The sequence below is a fragment of the Xenopus tropicalis genome, chromosome 6 (genome assembly GCF_000004195.4).
Source record: "Xenopus tropicalis strain Nigerian chromosome 6, UCB_Xtro_10.0, whole genome shotgun sequence".
Taxonomy (NCBI): Eukaryota; Metazoa; Chordata; class Amphibia; order Anura; family Pipidae; genus Xenopus; species Xenopus tropicalis.
Window position 1 is genome coordinate 104,607,597 of NC_030682.2, and position 26,651 is coordinate 104,634,247.

Genomic DNA, 26,651 nt, shown 5'->3' on the forward strand with positions numbered 1-26,651 from the left:
CCTGATGCTCTTCTGCTCAGTGTCATCTCAGTGTGACCAGAGCAATAGAACAGAGCAGAGATGTGGTGGGAGATGCTTCCTGCAGCAGTAAATGAAGCTTTTGCCATTTTAAGAGCAGGGAGAGTTCCTGTTGCATTTTAATGATATTTACAATGTCAAAACATCATGTACTGGATAAGATTTCCTGAGAGGCTGGGTAGTTTTTAAATCATTTTTGGGGGGTTTAATACCACTGATATAATCTTAAATGCAACCCACCTGGGAAAAGAGGCATCTGAATTTTGTTTAAATTCAGTAAAATAGTGAGGGATTCTTGCTGATGGTTACTGTTTTTAATGGCTTGAAATAAATTTATACTTTTTTAAACTAATATTGAGTAGTATAGGAGTTGATATTTTGCCCATGTGTATAGTCCCTTTCAGGGCTCTGCACACATGGGAAACATTGGCCCAGCTATGTAATCCAAAGCAAGCAGATGACTGTACTAGGAAGAGGAAACGCTAGTGTAGGGAAAGGAAACATCTGACAGGCTTGTAAGGGTTGTACACAAACACAGGAAGAGTGGTTCTAGAACTGTGACCCACATGCACTATAATATCTATAAATTGGGGGGGGGGGGGGGAAGGGGGGTAACACTAGGCTGCTATTCCTGAACAGCAACCTGATGTGCCCAGTTCCATTGCCATAGACACAGTAAAGATGTATTTTTGGTCAATGTGGTACAAATAAGGGGAATTACTGGTTCAGTCTTGAGCAAATCAGCAAAACTGTTTTGTATTACACCATATCTATATATCCCACTCTATGTAACAGTAACTCCTCCATCTAGAATGTTAGAAAACCATCAGAATCCTTCCTATCAGGACAATGCCAATACTGCAATTCTGAAAACGGAAGGGGTTCAACAGATCCTCTCACCCCTAAATGCATTTATTGGCCAAAGTCTCGTTACCGGTGGTTTCCCTGCAGCAGAAGTCACGCCTTAAAGGCCACTGTTAACCAGTCAGTAAGAAGTTGCAAGGAATGCGACCAATAAGAGCAGCAGCCTCACATGCCAATTCCATGAATCCGCAGAAAGTGGGCACAGTAAACAGCATTACAGGAGAAGGAAAGTCATTTTGGCATTTTACTGCCAATAGATTAGCCACATTACTTGGGTAGGATAATGCTTTCTGCAGAATAAATACAGTGTTCTAGGTGGCACTAAACAGCCTTAGAAGCTTTCTCTGTTTGCTTAAGATTACAGCTGCCATTTTAGCTTGGTCTTCATAGCTTCCTGCTTGCAGTCTAGCCTTATAGCTCAGACTACCCTTTACTAAGGGAGGGGGGAATGAGTTGTATGAATTCTTATGGGCGGGGGGAGCAGGAGAGGGGAGAGCCGAGCAAACTCTGGCCCCTGGAATAAAGGACTTTTCTGAGAGAGGAAGTCTGATACCCAAGAACATGTTTACAAAAAAGGAGACAAGAAATCCTATGTCTTTTGATAGAGGACTCAGTGCTGCGTTTGTGAGTGCTTATGGCTGTATTTACAGACCTTTCAGATAAAGGATTCTTCGTTTTTACCTTTCCTTCTCCTTTAACATTACTGAGAATGCCAAGATAACTATAGTGCCACTCAGAATGTGTGCAATAACATACTACCATATTATAAGGCAATTAATGTCTCTAAAAAGAGGTAAAAATAAGAAACAAAAATGTATTGAAACTTATTAAATTTTATTCAGACAAGCAAATATACTTGTATTACAACATGATTAAAGACTGCAGCACTCCGGGGAGCACAGGCAGATATGTACATGAAGACTGGAAGTGATGGCCCGTACAGCCGAAAACGCAATCAAGTTAAAAAAACCTGACTTGAAGCACTTGAACTAATAGATTTCCTTGAGGTCATGACCAGCATGAAAACAAATTAGAGCAGAGGCGCTTCACAGCAACGTTGCCTGCCAATAAGTACAGCAATATGCTGCATTAATGAATTAAAATCAGTTCCTAATGTAGTGTTAGCACTGAGCCCTTAAGGAAAATAACAATCCCCTCTTCTCTCATGTCTGTTTACACACATCCCAAAAAAAAAAAAAAAAAAATATATATATATATTCACACATTAAGAAACCTAGGGGAATACCACCTCTGAATAAAACCCCCATTGCACCCAATACTGGAAAATTCATTACAATGGTTTGGAGGAAGATTACAGGGAGAGTCACTGCAGTTTGAGGCTTATTTACTCAGCAATGATGTGCCATACAACAATTCTTGCATCTTTAGCATCTGCCAGTGCCAAAACATACACCCTGCTAATCGGCAAAGCAATGTCAATGATGTTCATATATATGCTATGCCTTTAGCTATCATTTCAACACTGGAAGGAGAAGGAAATCTACCAAACTGGGCTGAAAGAAATAACTTCCTTCCCTAGCAAATTAAAAGGAACCCCATCCACCAATTCAAGTTTCATGATATCTCAGGAAGACAGAAGACTTAAGGCTTTGGTGACAATCCTCTGAGAGTCTCGAGTAACTCTTCCCTCCTAGCATAAAGTAGGGAAAGAAAGAAAGAAAAAGGACAGTGAGAATGCTGTCTTGAGTTTAACATTTCAGAAGGCCTTTCGTGGAAAGGGAAGCTGGTTAGTACGTAGAAGAGGCTGTGCTCAGGGCATCGTCGGTATGTTTGGTGCTAGCGGGGTGTATACTGGCAAAGTATTTGACATCACTATCAGGATCCATCTGGAGAGCCATAATGGTCTGTTCCACTGCTTCCTGGTGAGAGTTGGCAGAGGTCAGGAAGTACTCTAAAGAGACACAAAACGAGACAGAACTTAAACATAATCACCTTACTATCCACATGGCAGTTGTGAAGTTCCAAAATTACAGTTACACAGTACATATTAAGATTTATTTTAAGTTGAAGAGTTTCTTGGACTGACGGCAAAGTCAAGATTTTTACAAATATAGGAATAAAGCCAACAAAGGGTAAAATTATACAAACCTTTTTCCAGAAGGGTCTGCTTTAAAGTCTTTGCAAGGAGAACTCTTACATTGGGAACCCTGTCTGAAGCTAAATGCAGCAGGTGAGGCATTACGTGAATGGCAAACTGGTCCATTGGAAGGCAGTCGTCTTCAATAAGAGCCTGAAAAAGGATGCAACATACATTATGTACTCAAATATCTATAGCCCTATTTAATCCACTTGTAAACAAGAGGAGCATCTTGATGTTCTTTAAACATTTGCCATTTAGAGCAAAAGCAAAATTGCCCATAAACCATACTGCAGTAAGGCTCTGAGTGATAAGGCTGTGCATCTATTCCATTCAAGTAGCAGTTCTGTATAAACAGTAGCCTAATGGAGTATTTTGTAGGTCTTGTTCCACAATTTCTTAAGTGAAGGCTAAAATCTCCCAGATTTGGTTGTAAGGCAAAGCACTAGTGTCACAGTTGTGATCAGAAAGAAACATCACCACAGGTACCCCAATTTTGGTACCAAAAAATCAAAACAAAGGGGTTGATTTTTCCTAACAAACATCTGCGCAAGGACATGGTTACACCTTCAGACAGTACCTATATTCTCCACATACTAAAAACATTAAAGGACATGTAAACCCCACACACAAAAATGTAATCAGTGAACAGCCAAAATCTTTCAATACCTGCCACTCTGGTCGTCCAGAGGTTAAAGGAGAAGGAAAGGGGGGCCGGGTGGGTTACAGGAAATCTAAGTGATTAAGGAGATGTTGCAGCCTTACTATTAAAGGAGAAGGAAAGGCAAAGTCACTTGGGGGTGCCAAAATGTTAGGCACCCCCAAGTGACTTAAATGGCCTACCTTGTACCCCGGGCTGGTACAGTACCAGCCCGGGGTAGCTGTGAGCGCTTCCTCCTTGCGCGTCGGCGCACTTGCGCATGCACATTAGAGTGAAAAGCCGAACTTTAACAACAAAGTCGGCTTTTCACTCTAATGTGCATGTGCCGGGCCAGGGATTTTGCCGCAGAAGAAACGCGGAAGAAGGAAACGCTCGCTACAGGTACCCCGGGGGCTGGTGCAGTTTTCTCCTAACAAGGGCACCAGCCCGGGGTACAAAGTAAGTTATTTAAGTCACTTGGGGGTGCCTAACATTTTGGCACCCCCAAGTGATTTTGTCTTTCCTTCTCCTAATAGTAAGGCTGCAACATCTCCTTAATCATTAGATTTCCTTCTCCTCCTGTAACCCACTCGGCCCCCTCCCTCAGGAATTTGCTTTGGCTGTTGGCTTGTGGGCATGCTCAGTTGTTCTTAGCTCAGATGACTAAACACACCCCCCAGTCTAGCAGCCAGTGAAGAGATGGCATTGCTGGTTCCCATAGAAACTCTAGTTGTCTGCTTCAATTTTTTTCTCCTGAGCTCAGCTTTATCATCATTACAGTGCTCAAACAAAGCAGAACTTTTATCAGAGACAGTTCTGCCTGTTGGAGCCTGTATTCTTGATGAAATGTATGCTGAATAAGGGTCTGTGTGTGTGTATATTCTGCTTGCAGATTTAAATGTAACTGATTATGTATCAGAGGAAAAATGGCCTCCGGCTGAAAGCTGCTATTTGCTTTAGGAAAATGTGATGGTGCTGGCAAGCGGAGGGGATATATGCAGTACAAATAATGCCATTTGGGTGGGGGAGACTTGCCCAACTGATATACATTGTAGGCAAATGTAGGCTTTCCATGTCCTTTAAACATATAAACAATGCAAGGGAGACATCCTATCATTAAAGAGGCCACAATGCCACTAAGACATGCTAAATCTGAAGGGCAGAAAAAAGGAACGGTGGCCATACACGGGCCAATTCTAGCTGCTGGGCACTAACAATGAGCCTGCCCGAATGACATCTGGCCTGAAATTGGGCAGATCGGGCAGGTTTGATTTTTCCACAGATCAGGGACTGCATGGGCTCGTTGATGCAGTCCCTGAACTGACGGGCGCTTATACCTACCATTTTAATTTGATTGTTTGGCCCCAGGGCCAAACGAACAAATTAGCCTGATATCACCCACCCATAGGGTGGGAATATCGGGAGAAGATCCATTCAGTGGCGACCTCGCCAAGCAAGCGGATCTTAGTGTGTATGGCCAACCTTTAGATCACACACCGTACCAGATGCAGTTACCAGGCTCTTGGTATAAATGGGAGTCATATCACTATTCCCAAAAGAAATTATTCTTTGAAGGAAACCTTTTGAATTTATCATCAGCTACACCAAAGCAGAATGTATGATAAGACCCATCCACAATCCACATCCGAAAAATTCCTTCTCTACACTAAGAACAACTCACCTGACAAATGAAAACAAAGGTTTGCCGTCCAGACCATTTAGGACTTTGACAAAACTGCTCCACGAGTTTATTCAAAAGGTCTAAAAGTAGCACGGGGTTGGAAGCCTGGTACAATTTCTTCACCATTTCACTCACCTAAAAGGAAAATGAATTTATTTTAGCACCAAGCCTTTATGATAGCTAGCTCTTAAATGCACATAAATGCACAGCAGCAAATCCCTGCTATGGTGAAGGCTGAAGCAAATCAGGATATTGATACATACAACAGGGGTGTTAGGATTATGCATATTCAGTAAAGCAGGATTCTTAATTAATACCCATTTATAACAGGTTGAACTTCATATGAAACAGCTAAAGAGTAAAAAAAAACATGGAAACATTTAGTAAAATACGACTAGTTATTATTGCTCCATTACCCTCTTCATACGTTTAATCTTCAATATGAAATAATGTTATTTATAAATGGGCTGCATTAGCATTTTAGGGGAAGCAGTAAGGGACAAAACTCATTAATGAAATGTTTGCATTTAATAGATTGTCCATATGTAAGGCGTTCACCAGTACAGATGCGGAAGGAATAAGTAGCACTAACTAAAACAAGAGCAGCAAGCACATAATAAACAAAGATGGTTCTTACTAGCTTATAGGAAATCCAACGAACAGAAGAGATTTTATCTCCACACAGATTCACAGCAATTGGCAGTAAGTAATCATAAATATCTCTAGCACTGTACAGTTCAAGAAGCAGGATCAGCTGCCTAGTAAGATGAAACAAGAGCACCAGAAATCAGTTAAGACATTCAAATAGGAAGAGGTTATATACAGGTATTGTGGGAAAATGGTACAGTTCCATAAGGAACATAAAGAAATTTCACACAAAATATCCAGCCTCATTTTGTGATCACTGGTAGCTGGGGATGAACCTGATGTTTGTCTGCCCATCCATAGACTGATCCATAACTCATTAACCCAACAGCCAAGGACTAAACGCACACATATATGCGGCCACCTTTGTACTTTATTGTTCAGTAAGAGACTGCCTGAATGAATGGAACAACTAAAGCTCTAGGCCCCAGGATTTAGTGGCTGGTTTTGACCATACTACACAATTATATGCACTTAAGTTGTATAGCCAGTTTTGGGGCCATTTAAACCAATGAGCTTGTGATCCTGGTGGATTGAGGATTATCGGTCTTGATCAAAAATTTCTGCAAGGAAGGAGGAATGAGGCTCCTCCCCTTCCAGCTGTTCTGAAGTCCGGCACAAATGGCCAGCTTTCTTTAACTACCACTTGAGCTCTGTTTGCATAAACTTGGCATTTATCTTGCTTTCTGAATGAACAAAGTTAAATCATGGCAAGTAACTGCCCCCATAGAACCAATCAGTATGGGAAACAAGTTCCCAGCTCTGTAGATTTGCGGTGTAATCACATCTACTCAATTGCTTAAAGGATAAGAAATTACTTCTCGAATTCTGTTCATGTGTTACACTGCCTAAGAAACCATAGCTTGAGCCTGATTTTAAAGTGCACGCACACAGAGCAGATTCTGGCACAGAACTGCAAAATCTGCCGTGCATGGCACCTATGCTTTATAGCATTGATACTGCTGCATAATCAAATCTAAAGTTGGTGCATATATTCCACTTTTTCTGATGCATTCTGATAATTTCATTCAACAAGCGCTGGTGAGCATATTTAAATCCAAATAGACATAAAGTTCAGCACTGTCTTTATTAGTACAGAAGTTACCAGTTCTAGTCTAGATATTACACAAAATCAGTACCATAGTTAGTCTTCTTCCTAACCAATGAGTTTAAAGGGATTTTGTCATGATTTTGATGGTATACTTTTTATCTCTAAATTACACTATTTATATAGCAAATAATTCACTCTACGATTTAGAATTTTGTTCTTAAACCAACAAATGTATTTTTTAATTGTAATATTGGCGAGTAGGTGTCATCTCAGTGCATTGTGCCCGAGTCTGAGCTTTCACATGTAGCTAGCACTACATATTAGAACTACTTTCAGGTAACCTATTTTTCTCCTACTCCCATGTAACTGGAGGAATCCCAAGCCAGACTTGGATTTTTTTTACTATTGAGTGGTATTCTGATATCTACTGGGAGGTGCTATCTTGCTACCTTCCCATTGTTCTGCTGATTGGATGCTGGGAGGGGGGGGGGGGTGATATCACTCCAAGTTTCTGCTCAGCAGTAAAGTGTGGCTGAAGTTTATCAGAGTACAAGTCACATGGCTGTGGTACCCTGGGAAATGAAGAATATAGCTATCCACATGTGAATTTTCAAAATTAAATATAACAATCTTTATTTTTCCTTTTAAAAAACACCATTTCAATTAAGGATTCTGCAGGAAAAGCTCTATTAACTGATGTGTTTTGAAAAAAAAAACATGTTTGTTTTTCTTTGACAGTATTCCTTTAAAGTGATATTGACACCAAAAAAAATTTCTTTTAAAAATATAAACCTACTTCCAAACCTACCTATAGGTCATGTTGACTGTTTCTTCCCAAAAGTCCTGTTTCTCTACATAAATTCTACCGAAGATACTGAACCTGACAGTCTGGCAACCTGACTGTAGCTTCTCAATCTGTCAAAAGGACTACGTCATAAACTGGGAGGATTCAGCTTGCCGTTTGCTTCAAAGAGCTCCCCCTCCCTCCCTCGCATAGCATCGAATGGCGTTGTGAACTAGATAGCAGGCTCGCTTGATCTTTCCATTGCCTGCCTGCTTCAAAGGGCTGTGCCCCCTCTCTGCTCTTCCCACGAAGAATTAAATAGCAAGCCAGCTTAAGCTCTCCAGTGCCTGTCTGCTTCTAAGGACCCTTCCTCCCCCCTCCCCATTACCCATAGACAACGGAGCTGAGCTTTTCACACACCGGCTGAAAGCAGAAGGGGCGTTGCAGGTTTGTGATTGGGCATATTTATTCACTTGGGATGCATTTAAATTAAAACCCAGAAGAGGGGAACAAACATGGCTGCTTCATGGGTCTGTAATTCATGCTACCATAATTATGAAGCGAAGAAATACAACAGTATTAGGACATTTAAATACCTACTCTGCTAGTTCTGCTCTAAAGCGCCAATTCCTGACATTATCAGTGACCAGGAACTCTTGCAGTTGATAAAGATACTCCCTCCTTTTGTCTTGCTGGAGAAGCTGCACATAAAAGAAAAATCAGTTACAGGGGGAAAAATTCTCTCTCTTGGCTACCAAAATTCTTTACTGACTGTGCAATTTATGTGGCAGATGCAAGTTGCTCACTTTGATATTGCTCATGCGATGTGCTAGCTCTATTCTGAGCTTCTTTTCATGAAATCTATAAAGCCACTGGACTCCATTAAACTATGTTTTTTCTAAATTTTCTTGTGTGTGAATTGCAGCATGTAGGTGGAGACTCAAAACAACCAACACACACATACCTTCAGAAAGTCATATAAATGCTTTAAGACGCCTATTCTAACTTCATCCAGATCTTTCAAAAATCCATTGAAGATGGGTAACAAGTCAGCAGCAGTCAGGGAATCACCAAGTATCAATGCAAGTTCATGAATTGAGAAAGCAAGAGTCCTCCGCACTTTCCACTAGCAGATTAGAAAGGCAAGATAAGGAAATATTGGGTCATTCCAAAAACACTACAACGTGCAATTACAGGCGTTACAGTATGTAAAAACAGATCAGATAAACAGTAAGATTCCAAAACTGACTTTTACCTTCTTTTAGAATTCTATACATACCTGCATATCAGCCGCCAGTGTCTCATAAGTGTCTCTGAGACAGTGCCAGTTTTGCCTGCCTAATGTGAGAGCTACCCCTGGAATGCTATAGGCACAATGTTTGGCAATCTCTGTATCAACAGTCTGAGCACGAGATGGGTCAGTCATGGATAAATACTGATCCAGTAAGGCCTGAGGTACAACATCCTGGGGGGGGGGGGGGCACACAAAAATAAGATTCATGGTTATTTGCTCTTACATGCAGCGTATCAAGAAGAAACAAAATTGGTTCTTACTTGTACTTTGGACTTTTTCTCCTCATTGTGGCTGAAGATACTTCTGGTGCTCAAGTCAGAATCATTATGGATGTAGCCCAACGTGGACTGTATGCACTGCAAATAAAAACACAACAATGCAATGCTGAACTGAACTGATCTTTATTCTTGTAGTTAACTAATGGCACAGTTAATGTATATTATCTGTATAGTGCTGACAGCACTTTTCAGAAATCTAGTCACAAAGAGAAATAAAAAAAAAAAAAAGCATAAATGAGTAGGGTTACCTCAACAGAATCACTTATAAGAGGAGCAGAGTCATCCCGTGAGATCTTACAATTTATCTTCCCTGGCTCAGTCAGATCATGGTGATAACCTATTTCCATGTTTAAGAAGGACAGTTTAGATTCCTCCCGAGTTCCTAGGCTGGATGCTTTGAGGGCTGCAGTAAGGACGTCAACTTGTGCTACAACAAAACAAAGCAAACATGAAAAGTAATGCAAACCCTGCCAAGCACAATAAATTCTTTTTAAACAAAAGCTTGGTAAATCTGGTAAGCTGAGGGCTACTTAATGCAGAGAGAGGGCACAATGCTGTCTGTGGGATGATGGGCACTTTATACAGATATATCTGACAAACCACTATTCCTGCTGATTGGCAGTGTTGGGTATAAAGATGCTGTTTACCAACCAATTAGTGGTAGATTCTAATTAAAAATGCTGGTTGGCGCTTTAGTTTTAATATTTTATAACCGTGGTCTCAAATCCTTGGAACTTCTTTTCCAGTAGAGCAATCTGAATTCAGAATCTGACACAATCATATAAAACTGTGGCTCCTAGGTACATCCTCATCTGCATAATAACTCATTTGCCAATTCTCCATACAGTGCACAAGAGGTGGTGGTAAATACAACATTTCTTCCTATTCCAGATAATCTATTAGCAATTTTACTACACCTCCATTTCTTCCAATTACTTACAAATTCTAGCAGTCCATACAATCAATGTATTTCTTTCATTAAGAAATACAGAAGTACAACCTTAAAGCTAATGTCAAGTCAGTGGAGAAGCCGTCACTACCAGCCACAGCCACTGAAGCTTAATGCTCCTGACTGCTAACACCTTCACCAAACTGTTGACATTCCCACACTATATGGGAAATGAGGTCCCCAGTTGTAAGAACCTATGACAGTAAGTGGTTAGCCTTCTCCCCATATTCCATATAGAGTAGAAATGTCCACAGGTTTGCAGAGACCATGGCTACTCGGCCCACAGTAATTGGAAGCGACTATGGAGTGACTGTGTATCCCTTCCCTTCTCATCCTTTCCTCAGTTACTGTGTGCTCCCTTGCCCTGTAAAGCAAGCCTTGCAGCTATAGATGTTGTCATCAGACTTGAGGTTATGTACAATTTAAGGGATGTGCGTGTCCAAACAACCATCAAAACAAACATCTTGGTGCCATGGATATCACTGGACAGTTCCAAAAATGTCTTTTGGTTTGGTTCAAACAAACAGTACCTGTTTGCATACAGTCAATCTGAGAAAAGGGTCAGGAAATGTTGAATCTAAATCTCTCTAGTGATCAGTCTTATGACTGTTGTTCTTTAAAACAATCCCGTCACTGTAAGTGCTGACAGGAACACTCATAACGTAAAATGTTAAGGAGATCTTTGAATGCAAAACAAAGCCCATCTTTAGGCCTAAAAAACATATGGTATCTCAAAAAGGTTTGAATAAATAAGAACTAGTTCTTGAGATTTTTATAGTAGACCCATCAGAGCTGTGATGCAACCAATAATTGCTGTGTGTGCAGTGGAGTAATCCTAGATTGGCACAGATAAAGAGATCCTAATTCATAAACACCCTTCCTGCTATTCTGATATCTTTGCTACCAACAGTAACAGAACTAGCAAATCGACATCAATAGACAACCCTACACAGCACAGAAAAGCTTATGTGCCTTTATTCTTTGCACTATACTCCTAGCATCCCTCCAATAGGCTTCCAGAGCCCTTATGCACTTTCGAAATGTACAGGAGAAAATTCTAAACAGGCTCATAATTCTCTTCATTCTTTGCCTGTACATACATTTTCCCCAACACTACTCTCATTTTATAAATCACACACATCGCATTAAGACAAAATATACCATATAGTGTCCATATAAAAGACAAAAAGAAGCCTGATTCGAGGACTTGTATACTTTTAATGTCAACTGTTGCTCAAGCAAAAACCATGACAACCATCATTATAAACAGGAAACTGAAAATGTAGATACAGGATACAGACAGGATTTTGTTATCTTATGGTCACTTAGGTGTAATCTATACAAAATTGCCTCTAGCACAGGACAACTGTCACATGAAAATACTTGATTCTGAACAAACGTAATGGTACTTAGGGACATAGGTATGCTACGCCCCCACCCAGTGATTTATCACTGAGGGAGGGGGTCAAAAATGCTCTAAATTTCCCCTTGGTTTAGTGTGAATGTGAAATGCCAAAAACTTCAGGTCCTGCTTAGATGGCAGCAAAACACTAAAAAGAATGTTTTACATTGACAATTATGGTATTTGCACTAATTTTGTGCACCTACAATTAACCTATTACCGAGCGACTACCACAATGGTTTGATGTGACTGTACCCTAACAGTCCTTAACAATTATACACACAATATGCAGTAGACAAAATGCAAATGTCACTTGGATACATTATCCCCACAGTCTGCAGTATCCAAAGGCTTAAAAAAAAACAAAAAAAAAGTACAAATTATATCTAGGCTTTACCAAAGAAAACCTTAAAAATTTAATTTCATGATCAGCATAGTATTTGAAATTATTCAGTTGAATTACCACATTTTTACACTGCAAAGCTGCCATACACATACAGATTTTGTAATCCTAGTGCAGCAGTGTTGGAGGCTCTACAACTGAACAATCATCAATGACACTCTGATCTTGGAATATCCTGTCAGAATGGTCAGTGGAACCAAAACAAAAGGCATTTTCACCTATAGCAGAAGTCAGGAAAAATAAGTTGTTTTAGTACTACTGCATGTCAGTTTCTTGCAACATCTTATTCTGACTACCCAACTTAGTATAAATCCTGATACTGTTCTTAGAGGAAAGACAGTCCTGCAAAAACACCATCCCTTCACATTATTCCGAATTGCCCTTTGAGATAAGTGGCATTTTGCGCCTAAAAAAAAAAAAAAGCCTACAACTGTATTCTCTTGACAAGTAAAACCCTTCAGTAATGTAGAAAGCCAGGTAAAAATAGATAAGTGCCATCTATCTGAAATCTATGATAAAAATTTCACCCATAAGTTGCAATAAAAATAATCTTTTCCATCTGCTCCAGAAATACACAGGGAGAAATAAATATTTCTAAAATAAACATGGCTGAAATGTAGGACCTTAGTGCAATTTATAATAAAGTCAAGACAATGGGTATTTTTTTTTTTAAATACAGCTTTGCACAGACTCTGCCTATATGTGAAGTGGTTACTAACCCAATGAATATTCAACAATTCTCTTTAAATACCTTTAACATCAGGATCATCTATATGTGGCTCCAAATTTTCTAACATCTCTTCCAGCTCCTTCCTGGTAGCCATTGTGATATTAGGAGACCCTAAGGAGGATTCTCTCTGTCTTTCAGAGCCAAACATTTCATTTTCTGCCTGCCGCAACTCCAGATCGATATCAATATCAGGGATGGGAGTCCTCCAATAATGGAATGAGTTGTATAACTCCTGCTCACTAATAGTGCTGTTGGCAGTCTCTAAGTCTGGCAATATATGTGCATGTGTGCCAGGACAGTTCTGCTTTGATTCATCAGAGTCAACTGTAGACTCCAAAGGCAAAGTGCAAAGTGAAAGAATATCATGCTGGTGAACAGTGTCCTTTGAAGCTTCTTCTGATTCATCTTCAGTGCCTGCTTCTAACTGCACATTAAAATTAACAAGGCTATCGCTTGCAGCACTGTCTTCTGTTATAATGTCAGCACCCACAGAAATACGCTCATTGGTCATATCCAAAACATGATTTGAATTACTGCAAAAGCAAACAAAAACAAATTTTACAGTTTACAACAAATGTTATACTATTAACCACGACATTGGGGCAGACACATTCAAAACAGATCAAGTACTAACTTTATAATACTTTAGTTATCCTATAGAAAGAAAATATACCATATGCAGATATTTTCAACTAAACTTTCATTAGCTTTTTAATGTGGCTTAGGACTTCTGTACCACTTTGCTAGAGGCCCCATGAAATGACTTAACATCTACCACCTGGGTTCCACCAGGAAGGCCCTCTCTCAAAACTCAAGACACAATACATACACAGTGCACATCCTTAGGGTATAGACTACTGAATGTATGTGTACTGGAATGCTTCAACCACCAGTTCATTTTAGAAAATGAATATCAAAAGGCTAGCATGATTAAAATAGGCAAGTAATCCATATAAAGTGTTGTTTTTCAAGAACCAGCGTCAGTGCAACAACCACCAGTGCTACTTTAAGAATATGCAACATAAGTATAAGCAAAATTTTGATTTTGACCTATTTTACTTTATAGCTACTGATTTTGATTAAAAAAAAAATGCACAAACCTCTCATCTACTTCACTTGGTTTTTCATTCATGGTGTTTGTACATTCTTCTTCTTTAAAATACTGTCCAGAACTGGATGGGTTTGCAAATGTGGATATAAAGGGTCCTAAGGATTGAAAGGCAGCTTGGCGGACCTTGAAGAAAAAAAGTAATATATTAAAGTTGTCTATAAAGGATGCAATCCACTTGACCAGGACCAAGATTGGCATTATATAAACTTCTTACTGTAGAAAAGTTACCCAAGTAACTGCCCCAAGCAGGGTACAGAGGAATGCACCTTTAAATGATCACAGCTTGCTACAGGTATGGGATCTATTATCCCCTGAAATATGGCAATGTAATTTTACAGAGTGAACAGCATTCACATGATGGGCACTAAGCTAGTATAAATCTAAAATTATAAACATGCATATATAAATGATTGTATAAAACAAGCATACCCATCTGGAAGGGTCGCTAATTAGGTTAATAAAGAGAGCAGACAACTTGGTGCGACGGAGTTCTTGAGATGTTGCACATGATACAGCCATGAAGCATTCAGCACAGGCTTTCCGGACACCCCAAACATTATCGTAACACAGCTGAAAAAACCGCGGTAACTAAATGGAAATAAAAATTTAAAAAAGGCATTCTAAAGCAGGTTATTTTTAACTCAATACCATTTGCATGGTCATTAAACAGTGTTGGCTGAATTTAATTCAAGTCTGCTATAATAAATGATATAGGTGGTAACATTTCATAGATACTACTGAGAAATGTATTAACCAATGTAGCAAATTTTAACATTTCCCAGTTTGCACCTGGATTAATAAGCTGTCAGGGTGAAACACCAGAGAGGAAGTTTAAACTTCAATTTTAGAAAAATATTCAAAAATGAAAACAAAAAGGAGTCGAAAAAGTTATTTTTGGTCTACTATCTGCAACAAATACAGGGTAAATACCGCAATACCCCAAGTAAAATTCCTTTTGCAAAAAAATGTCACAGGGAAGTTACAACAAAAAGATCATCAGTAAAATATTGAAGCTAAAACTGATTGTGCACCTTACTTTTTAGTTGAAGCCTGTCACAATTCAAGCAAAAAAAAAATTTAAGCATTTGCTTTTATATCACAAAACAATGCAGTCTGCATTTTACTCACCAGCATTTTCTCTGTCGCTTCCTGCCCAACAACACTGCAAATATCACCAAAATTGGCTGCACAAACCTAGGACAGAAAGTGTTTAGTCTAGGTTAAAAATTATTCAGCGATGATGATACTATCTAGTTTGCAGCGGTTTGGCGTGGATTAGACTGTTTTAACTAAGAGGCTATACAAGCAACAATGAATTGGCCAACTGTTGCAGCTCAGGTTTGATACTAGGTATAACAATGTTGCCACCCACAGCTTAAAGGAGGGCAAAGGAGAAGAAGTCATCTGTAATGTACAGCAGTAAAGTACCAATGGTATTAAGTGCTGGTCATTAGGAAACTAAATGTTGTATTACCCAGGAAGAATCACATAAAATTATTTCTAAATAAATCTTACAAAAAAGAAGCACACATGGCACCAGAACCATGTTAATAAATGGGCAAAAGTTTTTCTTGAAATATAAAGACTGGAAAAAAGTGGGTTGATAGGTCACTCTTATCCTTGCATTTTTGTTTCTAATTTTGAATGCTGCAATGGAAAAGCCTACATACTTTAAACAGCCCATTAGAGGATAAAAGGACCTTCTTTCCAGAGACTTAGAAAGGAAGCACTTTTTTCTGTTAAAGGGACACACCTTTCGAACATGAAACATTCGGCAATCACAGCACATTTCACAGAATCGCGGAAGGATCAGCCTCTCTGTGATATCTTTTCCCACCATTGATGCCATTTTACACATAATCTAAGGGGGAAAAAAAAAAAAGGTAATAAATAAAATAAAGCATATAGAGCAAGATAAAAATACTGATATAAAATTTGGCTTGAAGTAACCCTAGCTTAATATTAGCAAGGTTTTATTTTTGCCTGAAAATATGGTACTTAAGTCTTTGAGAGGTGATATCCATTTGAATAAAGTTAGAAACATGTTATGTTCATGTATTTAGAACTTACGCAAACCCACATGGACTGATACCTGAAAAGCCAGTGTCAAATTGTACGCTCATACTGAATACTTTTGTGTGCTATTTAAAAAATAAAAACAAGCACAAAATGGTGGGACCCCCCATAGGCAACCTGTAAGGCCTGGCTGGTACTTCTTTAAAAACCTTGCTGGTAGATTTCTTTGCAGGGGCACTCATCTTACTTGTTCCTGAACTAACTCGTGTACAGTACTGCCCTCCTAAGTTCAATCTACTATGCATGCGCCTTGAGGAACCGCTATCAAAGCAGGCAAAATGCTGCCTCTGCAAACTAAAGGAAAATGAACCAGTGATGTATAAAAATAAAGAGCTGCGCTGGCCAGAGCTTATGGATTAGCAACCATGGTTACTTGGCACTGCCTTATCAGTTTGCACCCCCTACCTTTGAGGGTTTTCTGCAAGTTACCTGGGCCTGCCCTGCAACACAAATGTACTGGAATGAAGTAGCAGGGTTGTCATACATTATAATTTTACATTACAATGTAACCAAATGGCAGCAAACTTAAAGAAGAAGGAAAAATTAAATTACTGGGGGTGCCAAATGTTAGGCACACACCAACAATTAAAATCACTTACCTGATACCACGGGTGGTGCTTCTCTTGGCAGAAAACTGCACCAGCCTAGGGTACATGTCAGAGAGTGATCCTTTTCTTCCATTCCTTTTTCAAAGGAAGAGGATTGCTCGCTCACATTCACCCCAGGTGCAGTTTTCTGCTAACAGGAGCACCGGTCCAGGGTACAGAGGAAATGATTACCCGTTACAGGGGGAGCCATATCATTTGCCACCCCCAGTGATTCAACCTCTTCCATGCAGTTCTGGCCTTAACTAGTAAAGCAAATATTTTCCCTAATTAAAACTTGGAAACATCAATATATATATTATTATTTTATAAAAAAAAAAAATAGAAGCGATGCCTTTCAGCAAAGCACAGACTATAGCAAATTAAAGTATGTTTTATTTGTCTTCATGTTTGAAGAAAAAAAAAAAAAAAAGGCAGTAGTATTTAATCAGAAAATACAGCATTGCAGATCTAACAACCTGATGATTGAGTACCCTACCATGAATGCAGAAATGAGAAAGAAAAAGTCCTTTAACTCACTGCCACAGCTTCTGTCTTGACATCATCATTGCTATCAGGAGCAGTGAGGTCTATTAGAACAGGGCACACTTTACTCTCAACATCAGACCTCTCTATAAGCTCCTGTTCGAGCAACACCAGCAACGCTGCTTGACTAGTTTTTCGGACCTAGAAGAATGTTAACATAAATGAAAACAAAGAACTTTTCAGCCTCATATTTCAATAATAACACTAGTAGTAGCCTAACATTATAAGGTGAGACATAAATCGTATTTAAAGTTATGTCATTTTGCTAAAAATATGTCTTATCTACAGGCAGCAACACACCATAACCTAGAAGATGAAGATAATCTGATGTTTAACTTTTGGAAGTATTACTCAAACAGTACTGCTCATATTTTATTTAGCTGCAGTAAATATACTTCATACGTTTTAGAAAATCTGGTACAAGATTTTTTAATATATTGTGTAACACTGTTGGTAAACGCAGTTCTGTAACATCTCAAGCGGTAAACATGACGATTTCTTTATATAATTTCTGTATATATGTGATCCCTTTGCCTACACATTTCATGAAAAGAATATGAAACATATTTTCAAAAAAAAAAATGCGGGGAAAAACTAAATAACAAACCTGGTTATTCTGGTCAGCAAGGTATCTAACTACTATAGGCAGAAGATATTTGGAGAAAGCATGTGGAATAGAAGGTCGGTTTTCTTGGCAAAACATTGCAAGGTGAGGCACTTGTTCCATAAGTTCAGCACGCACAGTGGGCTCTGTTTAAAAATATTTGCAGTAAAAAGAACTATGTTTTTATACATATTAAATAATAATACAATCCAACCTACACATCTAGTAAACAGTCAATGAAAAATTCATTAAAGGTTAGTGGAGGTTAAAATAAATAAAATTAAAGCATTATTATTTTATGTAATGCCAATATTTTCTGAAGTGCTTTACAGAGACAGTTCATTTGCAAAGTTAATGTACCAAGTATGACACATGTAAGTTGGAAGCCCCATTGTGTACAATTACATACGGTGTACATTACTTGCTCCTTTAATGCATACCTGAATCCTCAGACAACTTTGTTACTCTTTCCAAAACAGCAATACAGTCTCTCTCATCCTCACTGACTTCTTTTAAGGTATCCAGCAGACTTCGGGCAACCATTTGTCTAAAGAAGCATGCAGGAGAAAAAGAGAGAAAAAACACAAGAGCGATAAAATCAATGTACAAATATAAAAGATACATAAGCACTAGAATATACAAAGGGAGTAAATTAATTAGTTGCTTCAGTCCACTACATGCAAAAAAGTGTATATCAAGGCAAAGACTGCATACAGATAAAATTCTTTCCATCTCTCTTTAAAAACCTCAAGCTGAATTATTAATGAGAAATGACATTTGCACAGTGGCAAAATCATGTTCTATATTCTAAAGGGTCAGCATTTATATTGCTATTGCATGTCAGCAACACATATCTCCTCTTGTATCAAGACTACAGTTTATGGAAAGAGCCCTAAACATTTGTGTGTATCTAAAACAAGCAGCACGCTGCCAAGAATGTTCAGACAAGGTCATATCACTAAGGGCAAGCAAGTTCCAACTTCAAATTAATGGTCAACTCTCTGGGTGCTATGCTCTAATCTGCCACTTGAATCTTTTAAAGGTAACACAACTGACTTTCCATATAAAATCAGTCTAAACTAGAGCAGCTTGAGGATAAATAGGGAAAAGACGTCTGACATCCAACAAAATACAATGCATTTCAAGTATTAAAATATTTATTTTCATACATTTTTAAACATAATTTCTCTACAGTAGTATTTTAGTACAATTTTTTGCTGGTACAGGTATAGGATCCCTTATCAGGAAACCCATTATCGAGAAAGTTCCAAATTACGGAAAGGCCATCTCCCATAGACTCCATTATAAGCAAATAATTCTAATTTTTAAAAATGATTTCCTCTTTCTCTGTAGATATAAAACAGTACCTTGTACTTGATCCCAACTAAGTTATAATTATTCCTTATTGGAGGCAAAACAAGCCTATTGGGTTTATTCAGTATTTAAATGATTTTTTAAAACTTAAATTGTGGAGATCCAAATTACGGAAAGATCCCTTATCCGGAAATCCCCAGATCCCGAGCATTCTGGATAACAGGTCCCATACCTGTACTTGCTTCTAAAGTTAAAAAAGATGATATCATTAAAATATCCTTTTTAAATATTTAGAGGCAAAGACTTTTCCTTTGACAAAAATTTGGCATAACACACTGACTTGTGATGCCCAAAAGTATTCCCTTTCTGGTAGCATTTTCTCTTAACAGCTGGGAGATATGTATTCACTACTGTCACCCATAGAACAATTTTTTTTCTACACAGTTTTGTATTACTGTGATTACTACGTAAAAGTGACTTTCTAAAGTTGAATGGATAAGGTGGAATATACTCTAGCACCTTATCCATTTACCTTGAATTTTTGTTTCAGCAGGTGTAATCCTGCTGTGTGCCCTCCACTGACTACTTTTATTTGCACTGCTCCCTTTGAAGTGGTGTCACTGACCGACAATTTACAAAAGCATACCTGTTAAATATGTTTTCGCTTGATGCGTACTTGTCCAATCTTCCAATGGGGGTCAACATTTCATCTTGCGAGACAAAGTCCAGGGCTGAAGGTATAATAATCACATCAGACTCTGAGCTGTAGTCATCCACACCAACTATCAGAGACAGCAGAAACACAGCTTGAGATTTAAATTATATTTTAGAACATAATCCCGGGACTGATTACTGAAGTACAGTTATCTTCCAAAAAGATATGTAGAGCTAAAAATTACAAGAACAGAGGAAGCTAACAGTAAAAACAGTCATATTTTTTTAAAGTAAAATCTGATAAAGCACAGTAAGAACTAAATCATCACTAAAACCAGATCCAGAGATCAAGCTCAACAGCTTGAGAAGCAGAATTACTGCCATTAAGCTAAGCTGCAACCAATTGATGGTGTTGGTGTGAAGTGCCTGTATGTGCTTTTACTGACATTGATCTGCAAACCAAACTATATTACACTTTTAAAGACATCATAAAGCTCCCCTTGTTGTAGGCAGCAAAAATGCCCTAGAACGTATCAAGTTTCATGAAAAAAAGGTAAAGTTCTTCAGTGTATAGTTGCCCCTTTAGACTGACCGCAGCAGTAGTACAAAGTATACGAGTGGGAAATATTCAGTTTTTATTTATAGAATTCCACTTTATACTGTGTTCTTTCCATTACCACCAGCCCCTTATTCTGCATTAGAATAAATAAATAATAAACTGTAATACCACTGATATAGCTCTCTTTATTTAAAAACTGCAAAGCTCCAATATTGCTACACATTTACACCATATAATAAAGCTGAATACACTAGTCGTTTGCCTATGTAGCAATTATCCTCAACCAAGGACAGTTGCACACATTTATCAAGTTTAAAATTAAAAAAAAAGCAGATTAGTTCATATGAACTTGCAAATGCATATCATGTGAACAGAAAGGTTTAACCAAATTCAATATTTTACACAAACACCATGTGTTTGTCTGCATTTTTTTTTTTTTTTTTTTTTAAATTGTAAAGCCACAAACAAAAACTATTCACTGGACCGAATCAAAGCAAGCTAGCCAATTGACACTGGCATAAAGCCCAACGCTAGCTTTGGTTAGGAAACCATCTGTTTCCTTATTGGAAGTGAGAGCTTTTCCTCAGCTCTACAAAATATTATGCTGTGTAAGCAATGGGTGTCAGTAGGGTGTCCAGGTAATACAATGTGTTGTGAGAAGTGGGAGACAATAGTTAGTAATAGTTGTTTGGAATAGTGAAGTGTTGATTCAAACTATTTAACTTTTTAAAAAATTTCAAGTGCTTTTCAGGAGATTTCTGAGAAAATGTAAACAGCATTTTCAGACAAATTACCTGATATGTGTAAGAACGAGCACATTCAGCTTAACAAGGCTACTAGGTGTGCTACTAAAAAATCTGTTCTGCAATATCTCCTTAAATAACAATTTTTATTTTAACAGGTATGACAGCCATATCTGGAAACCAGTTATCCAGAAAGCTCACCTCCCAGTCCATTTTAAGCAAAAAAAAAAAAACTTTTTTTTTTTTTTTAAATAATTTCCTTTTTCTCTTTAATAATAAAACAGCACAGGTATGCTACCTGTTATGCAGCATGCAAAAGGACCTTGAGTATTTTTTGAATAAGGGATCTGGAATCTTCATACTTTAAGTTTACTAAAAAATCATTTGAAAGAGAAGGAAAGGTATGATCACTAGGGGGTTGCAAAAATGTGCACCCCCTCCAGTAATTGTAAACTCTTATCTGATACCCCAGGCTGGTGCTCCTGTTAGCATTGGCCAGGGTACCTGCAAGCAAGATACCCTCTTCCCTCTGTATTCATGCCACTTGCGCACTCAAGTGAAAAAGTCAAAAAAAAAAAGCTGACTTTTTTACTGTACTGTGCATATGTTGGTCCCCAGGATCGCGAAAAGAGAAGACAGGAGGAAAAGGATCGCTTGCGCACAGGCACCCTAAGTCAGTGAAGTTTTCTGCTGACAGAGGCACTGGCTCGGGGTATCAAGTAAGTGATTACAATCATTGGGAGGTGCCTAACATTTGGCACCCCCCAGTGCCTGTACCTTTTCTTCTCCTTTAAACATTATTTAAACCCACTAGGATTGTTTGTCTTATTTGGGATCAAGTACAAGGTACCCCATGATTACAGAGAAAAAGGAATAATAAGAATTATTTGAACTTTTTGGATAATGGGTTTCCAGATCCTATACTTGTACCTTGCAGTTGATCCTCACAAAGAAATAATCAATCCTTATTAGAGGCAAACTATTCTATTGGGTTTATTTAATGTTTAAATGTTTTTCAGCAGACTAAAGATATTGAGATCCAAATAACCCCTTATCAAGAAATTCCAGGTCCTGAGCATTCTGGATAACAGGTTCCATACCTGAACACATTTTTAAGTATGTTAAAGTTATTTCCAAGCAGGCAACAGAAGTGATGTTGGCAAAGATGGCAGCTGACTTCTCTCTGCAATACAGGTGTTCTGTGTGTTTTGGGCAGCTCCCAAATATGCAGTTCAGAAGGTAGCCGTGGGGAGAATATTTTATAATTAAAAAACTAGATGAGTAAAAATAAGCAACACAGAGGTTGTAGTTTACATTTTAAACTTGGTAAACCTGGAGCTATACCTCCCTGAACAGTAAGATACAATAACTTGTTATTCTTAAAATATATAAAAGACTAAAAAAATGAAAATCTGACTGAATGCCTTCTATGCTACCTTAAGATGGAATAAACTCAGCTCTCAAGAACAGACATGTTTCAATCCTGAAGAATGAGTCATACAATAAATGGATTTATAGGCCAGTTGAGCAGACTCCTGCAAGTAAAATACAATCCAGGCAATGCAATTACTAGTTTGGGCAAATCTTTATAACTTCCTTGGATTCTTTGCAGGAAAAGTCCTCAAACAACTTTCCTCTAAATTGTAACTTACCCTACAATATTTAAATCCCCTTCCATGTTTAAAAAAAAAAAAAATTAAAAAAACAAATAGACTGGATGCTAAACAAAATTGGCAATGCGGTAACACTTGAGATATTAAGCTATGTTTATATGATTAAAGCTGTGCTGATACAGAGAGCACATCATTTTATAAATGTGCACATAAACAAATAATTGAAAGGGAACTACCATCAACAAATAATGGTTTTTGTAGCTGGAACTACTGTCTAATGTTCAGACAAAAGGGATTTTTTTTTTTTTTTAAAAAGTGTAGAATTTGGAAAATATTTTTGTTTACATTTAATAAACAGGAAAAGGAAAAACACTCAAAATTGGCTTCCCATGGCCAGCAAGCCAATGCCAATGAAGACAGACTCTGCAAGTTTCACAAGCACAGCCCTCCTTTTTCTTGCAGCACATGAGCTGTGCACTCCCTGGAATGAAACATACCACAAAATCTCTACGCCCCCAGACAGGATACTTAGGTTGTGCTAGATCCTGGATATGGAAAATGGCTGACCCAGCGATATGTTAGCGATAAGTTAAGTCATGTCTGATTAAGGGGCTCTATATTATGGCAAAGTACTGCTGGTGTTAGTAAGTGGAACAGCAGTCCAATGCCATAAAGAGTGATTAAAATAGCCAAGTACATAAGATCTTTAGTTTGTCTTTAAAGAGATACTGTCATAAAAAATATGTTATATAGGTAATAATGTACCCCATTGTAAAAAAATAAATTAATATGATGGACATAAAGATATTAGGACCTATTGGGATGTTTCATGGCCATATAAAGGAAGAAACTGCCGGCCAAGTGCTTTTATACAGAACACCAATGTTATTTTTAATACCATGATATTTCATAACAGCTTTTATATTTAGTTAATGAGTCCTGTGACACAAGTGATATCACTATGCACAGTTAATATAAAATCAAGGTTATTCATGGCTCTTGTGCTTTATACAGTGCTAAGCCAGATACAAAAGCGTTTTTTACTTCTTTGAGGCAAATCACCTTTGGATCACCTATAAGCGCAATATGAATAAGGTGACCAGTACGTGAATGTGATAAAAATAACCTCAGTAGTTAATTTACTCACTAAATCAACTTGACATCCTTCACACATCTAATTAAACACAAATTGGCACACTAGCACAGTTCCATGTACAATACAAAATGCAGCAATGTTTTTCTAAACCCATAGAAATAAATACACCATTAAAGCAAAAATATACTGCACTCCAGTTCTCCTCATAACCAACAGTTCCATGTTTTCATGATATGCACGTCTCACCTTGTGCAAACCAATAACTAGTAGAATTGATCAATCAAAACAATGTGCAGGTGTACAACCCACTGATCCATCAAAAGGTATTGTGTAAATGTTTAACCTGCAGCATATCCTTAAAAACTAGAATTATAACAAATTGAAAAAATTTACATGCACAAGCTTCATTTAACAGTCTCGCTGAAGTTTTCCATGGCCTGAGCAATTAATAAATTAACCAGCTTATATAGTACACAGTACTATAGTTGAAAACAGCTTTTAGTCTAATGAACCTGTTTAACTGCTAGCTCATCCAGAGGAAGGCCAAAAAAAAAATAAAATAAACGTTTTTCCAGTTTGCCTAAAAAATTATTTCCTGATTCCAAAGATCCTGAATTCCTGAACTATCCATTCAACACTCTGTAGAGTGTTAAGGGAATAAAAACAGCTCAATGCCCTAACTGTGGCTGTGTCTCTATTAGCAAAACTTTCCTTAAAACTTACCCATACTTTACCTATTATTGCACTGCTACAAAACTGCAATGTATCAGCAGTTATTACTGTTGAAAAATTGCAGCTCCTAAAATTAATAAGCACTATGGCTATGTCACGTGCTTGACATAAGAGTGAATGATTTACATGCTTGGTTAAATCTGAATGCATAAATGTAAACCAGATGGTTTAAGCCCCATATACAGTAAAGTGTTTGTTTTAACCAGGTTTCAGTTTTTTTTTTCCCCTACAATTTTTTACGTAAAAAACAAAATGTGACTTACATCCATCTATTTCCTCCTGCACATCCTCCTGGAACAGTGACAGATCTGAAAAGATTCAGAGTAAAATATAAGTGTGAAGAACAAACAGCCAGTAATCCTTGTCAGAGTCTGCAGTACCTGAAACACTTATACCCTCCTAGGAAGTGATCCCCAACCAGTGCTTCGTGAGCAACATGTTGCTCCCCAACCCCTTGGATGTTGCTCCCCAACCCCTTGGATGTTGCTCCCAGGGGCCTCAACTTAGGTACCCATTTTTGAATTTCTGGCTTAGGGGTGAGTTTTGGTTGCATAAAAACCAGTGTAAAGCCAAACAGAGCCTTCTATAGGCTACCAGTCCACATAGGGGCTACCAAATAGCCAATTGTAGCTCTTATTTGCACCCCCAGGAACTTTTTCCATGCTTGTGTTGCTCCCCAACACTTTTTCCATTTGAATGTGGCTCACGAGTATAAAAGGTTGGGGATCCCTGCTCCTAGGTGTATGTTACATAAACAATGTATGAACATTTCACAATAATTTTAGCTTACAATTCAGCATAGAAAGGTAACTATCACTGGATCTTACCAGTAACTAGATTTAATGTTTACATTTTAAAATTTGGTGTGCACACACACAAAATCTGCTGAATAAAATCATAAATTACTGTAACCTACATCCTGACATACGCATAAGGTACCACTACAGATTTCTGTTTGATTTTGGAGGGAAAGGAAGAAAATGTATAAATAGAACAAATTAGTACATTCATTGCTTCTCTAACTTTTTGCTGTAAAGCAGGCTCATCAATCCTGCAGCCCTTCAGCAGCTAAGGTAAATCAGAATAAAACTATAACTCCCAAATGCTGAGAGATGTTATGCTGCACCCTCTCACATTACTCTTAACACACAAAACATTTGACTAGACAAACCAACCTCAGTCTGAAATACCTGCAACTTAAATATACACGTTAGTAGAATTAGGTCTAAAACAAGTCTTAAATATGCACACACACACACAGGGCTGGAGTTGAGAGACTCGGGGCCCCATTTATAGAGTAAAATAACTATCATGATGTGCAAAAATAGCAACCCCAAAGTTGTTGTTGTAGTGTAGTACAATAGCCCAAGCCCCCCACACCAACATTAATGTGAGGGGGCTGCATGTAATTCATCCCTGACGTACATATTGAAACTAACTTGCAATTCCTGCACGGTATCACGTGTTATTGCCACTTGTGTTTACTTTTCCCCTGTTAATGCACTTCCTGTGGTTTGAGGCCCAGAATGAATTCCCTCACTGCCCTACACCGAATCCGAGCCTGCACCTACTCACACTCCCAGCACCCGCTTGTAGATGCACCCACTTTGTGGCAAAACAACCCACACTGAGCCCTGTCTCTCACCCGCCATCTTGTGCCTGGGGCCGCGCCGCTACATGGAGTCTCCAGCCAGTGCAGCGCCCACCTTGCCAGCGTGGGCTGGGTCGGAGTGCGAGGGCTGCCCGACACTGCACAATATCTCGGGCTTGTTGCAGCTTTCAGGCGGCTCCCCCCGGATCACACATCACATATTTCAGTCGAACACAGCGCGCCACCTCTTCCTGTGTGCAGAAGCCTCACTCCCTCTCTCACTCCCTCTCTCACTCACACACACTGGGAACATCCTCTTCCCGGCACTAACCTTGTGACACGCAGCGCCTCCTCTTCCTGTCCCTGCCTTATGTGCCTCGGTGGTACCTTACATAGCCATACGGGCAGCAACTCCTCTCCCAATGTCGGACTTTACTGCTCTGCCTCATGCTACCTCCGTGTGTCTCAGTGGAATACTGTTCATTAATCGACATTTAATAGTGCTAAATGAGTGTAGGGCTGGGTTTAGCCTGTAATAGAGAGAACATCATGTGGCCCCTATATTCGTTTGGGTCAAGTAGGTACTATATG

The 26,651-nt window shown here is 38.5% G+C and overlaps 1 protein-coding gene across 4 annotated transcripts; it reads right to left on the reverse strand.

Annotated features, from left to right (window-relative positions):
• Nucleotides 1–1,695: 1,695 nt before the first annotated feature.
• On the reverse strand, nt 1,696–26,651 carry ppp4r1 (protein phosphatase 4 regulatory subunit 1). Of its 4 annotated transcripts, none has more exons than XM_012964540.3 (20): nt 26,392–26,651; nt 24,733–24,777; nt 19,719–19,803; nt 18,199–18,305; nt 17,762–17,904; nt 17,149–17,295; nt 15,702–15,809; nt 15,077–15,142; nt 14,378–14,536; nt 13,938–14,071; nt 12,859–13,370; nt 9,602–9,780; nt 9,336–9,431; nt 9,061–9,246; nt 8,746–8,907; nt 8,382–8,482; nt 5,939–6,059; nt 5,302–5,436; nt 2,992–3,133; nt 1,696–2,794 (listed from the first exon to the last, which is right to left on the reverse strand). In XM_012964540.3, exons 3-20 carry the CDS (start codon nt 19,775–19,777, stop codon nt 2,631–2,633), a joined length of 2,721 nt encoding a protein of 906 aa, XP_012819994.2. In that variant the 5' UTR covers nt 19,778–19,803; nt 24,733–24,777; nt 26,392–26,651; the 3' UTR covers nt 1,696–2,630.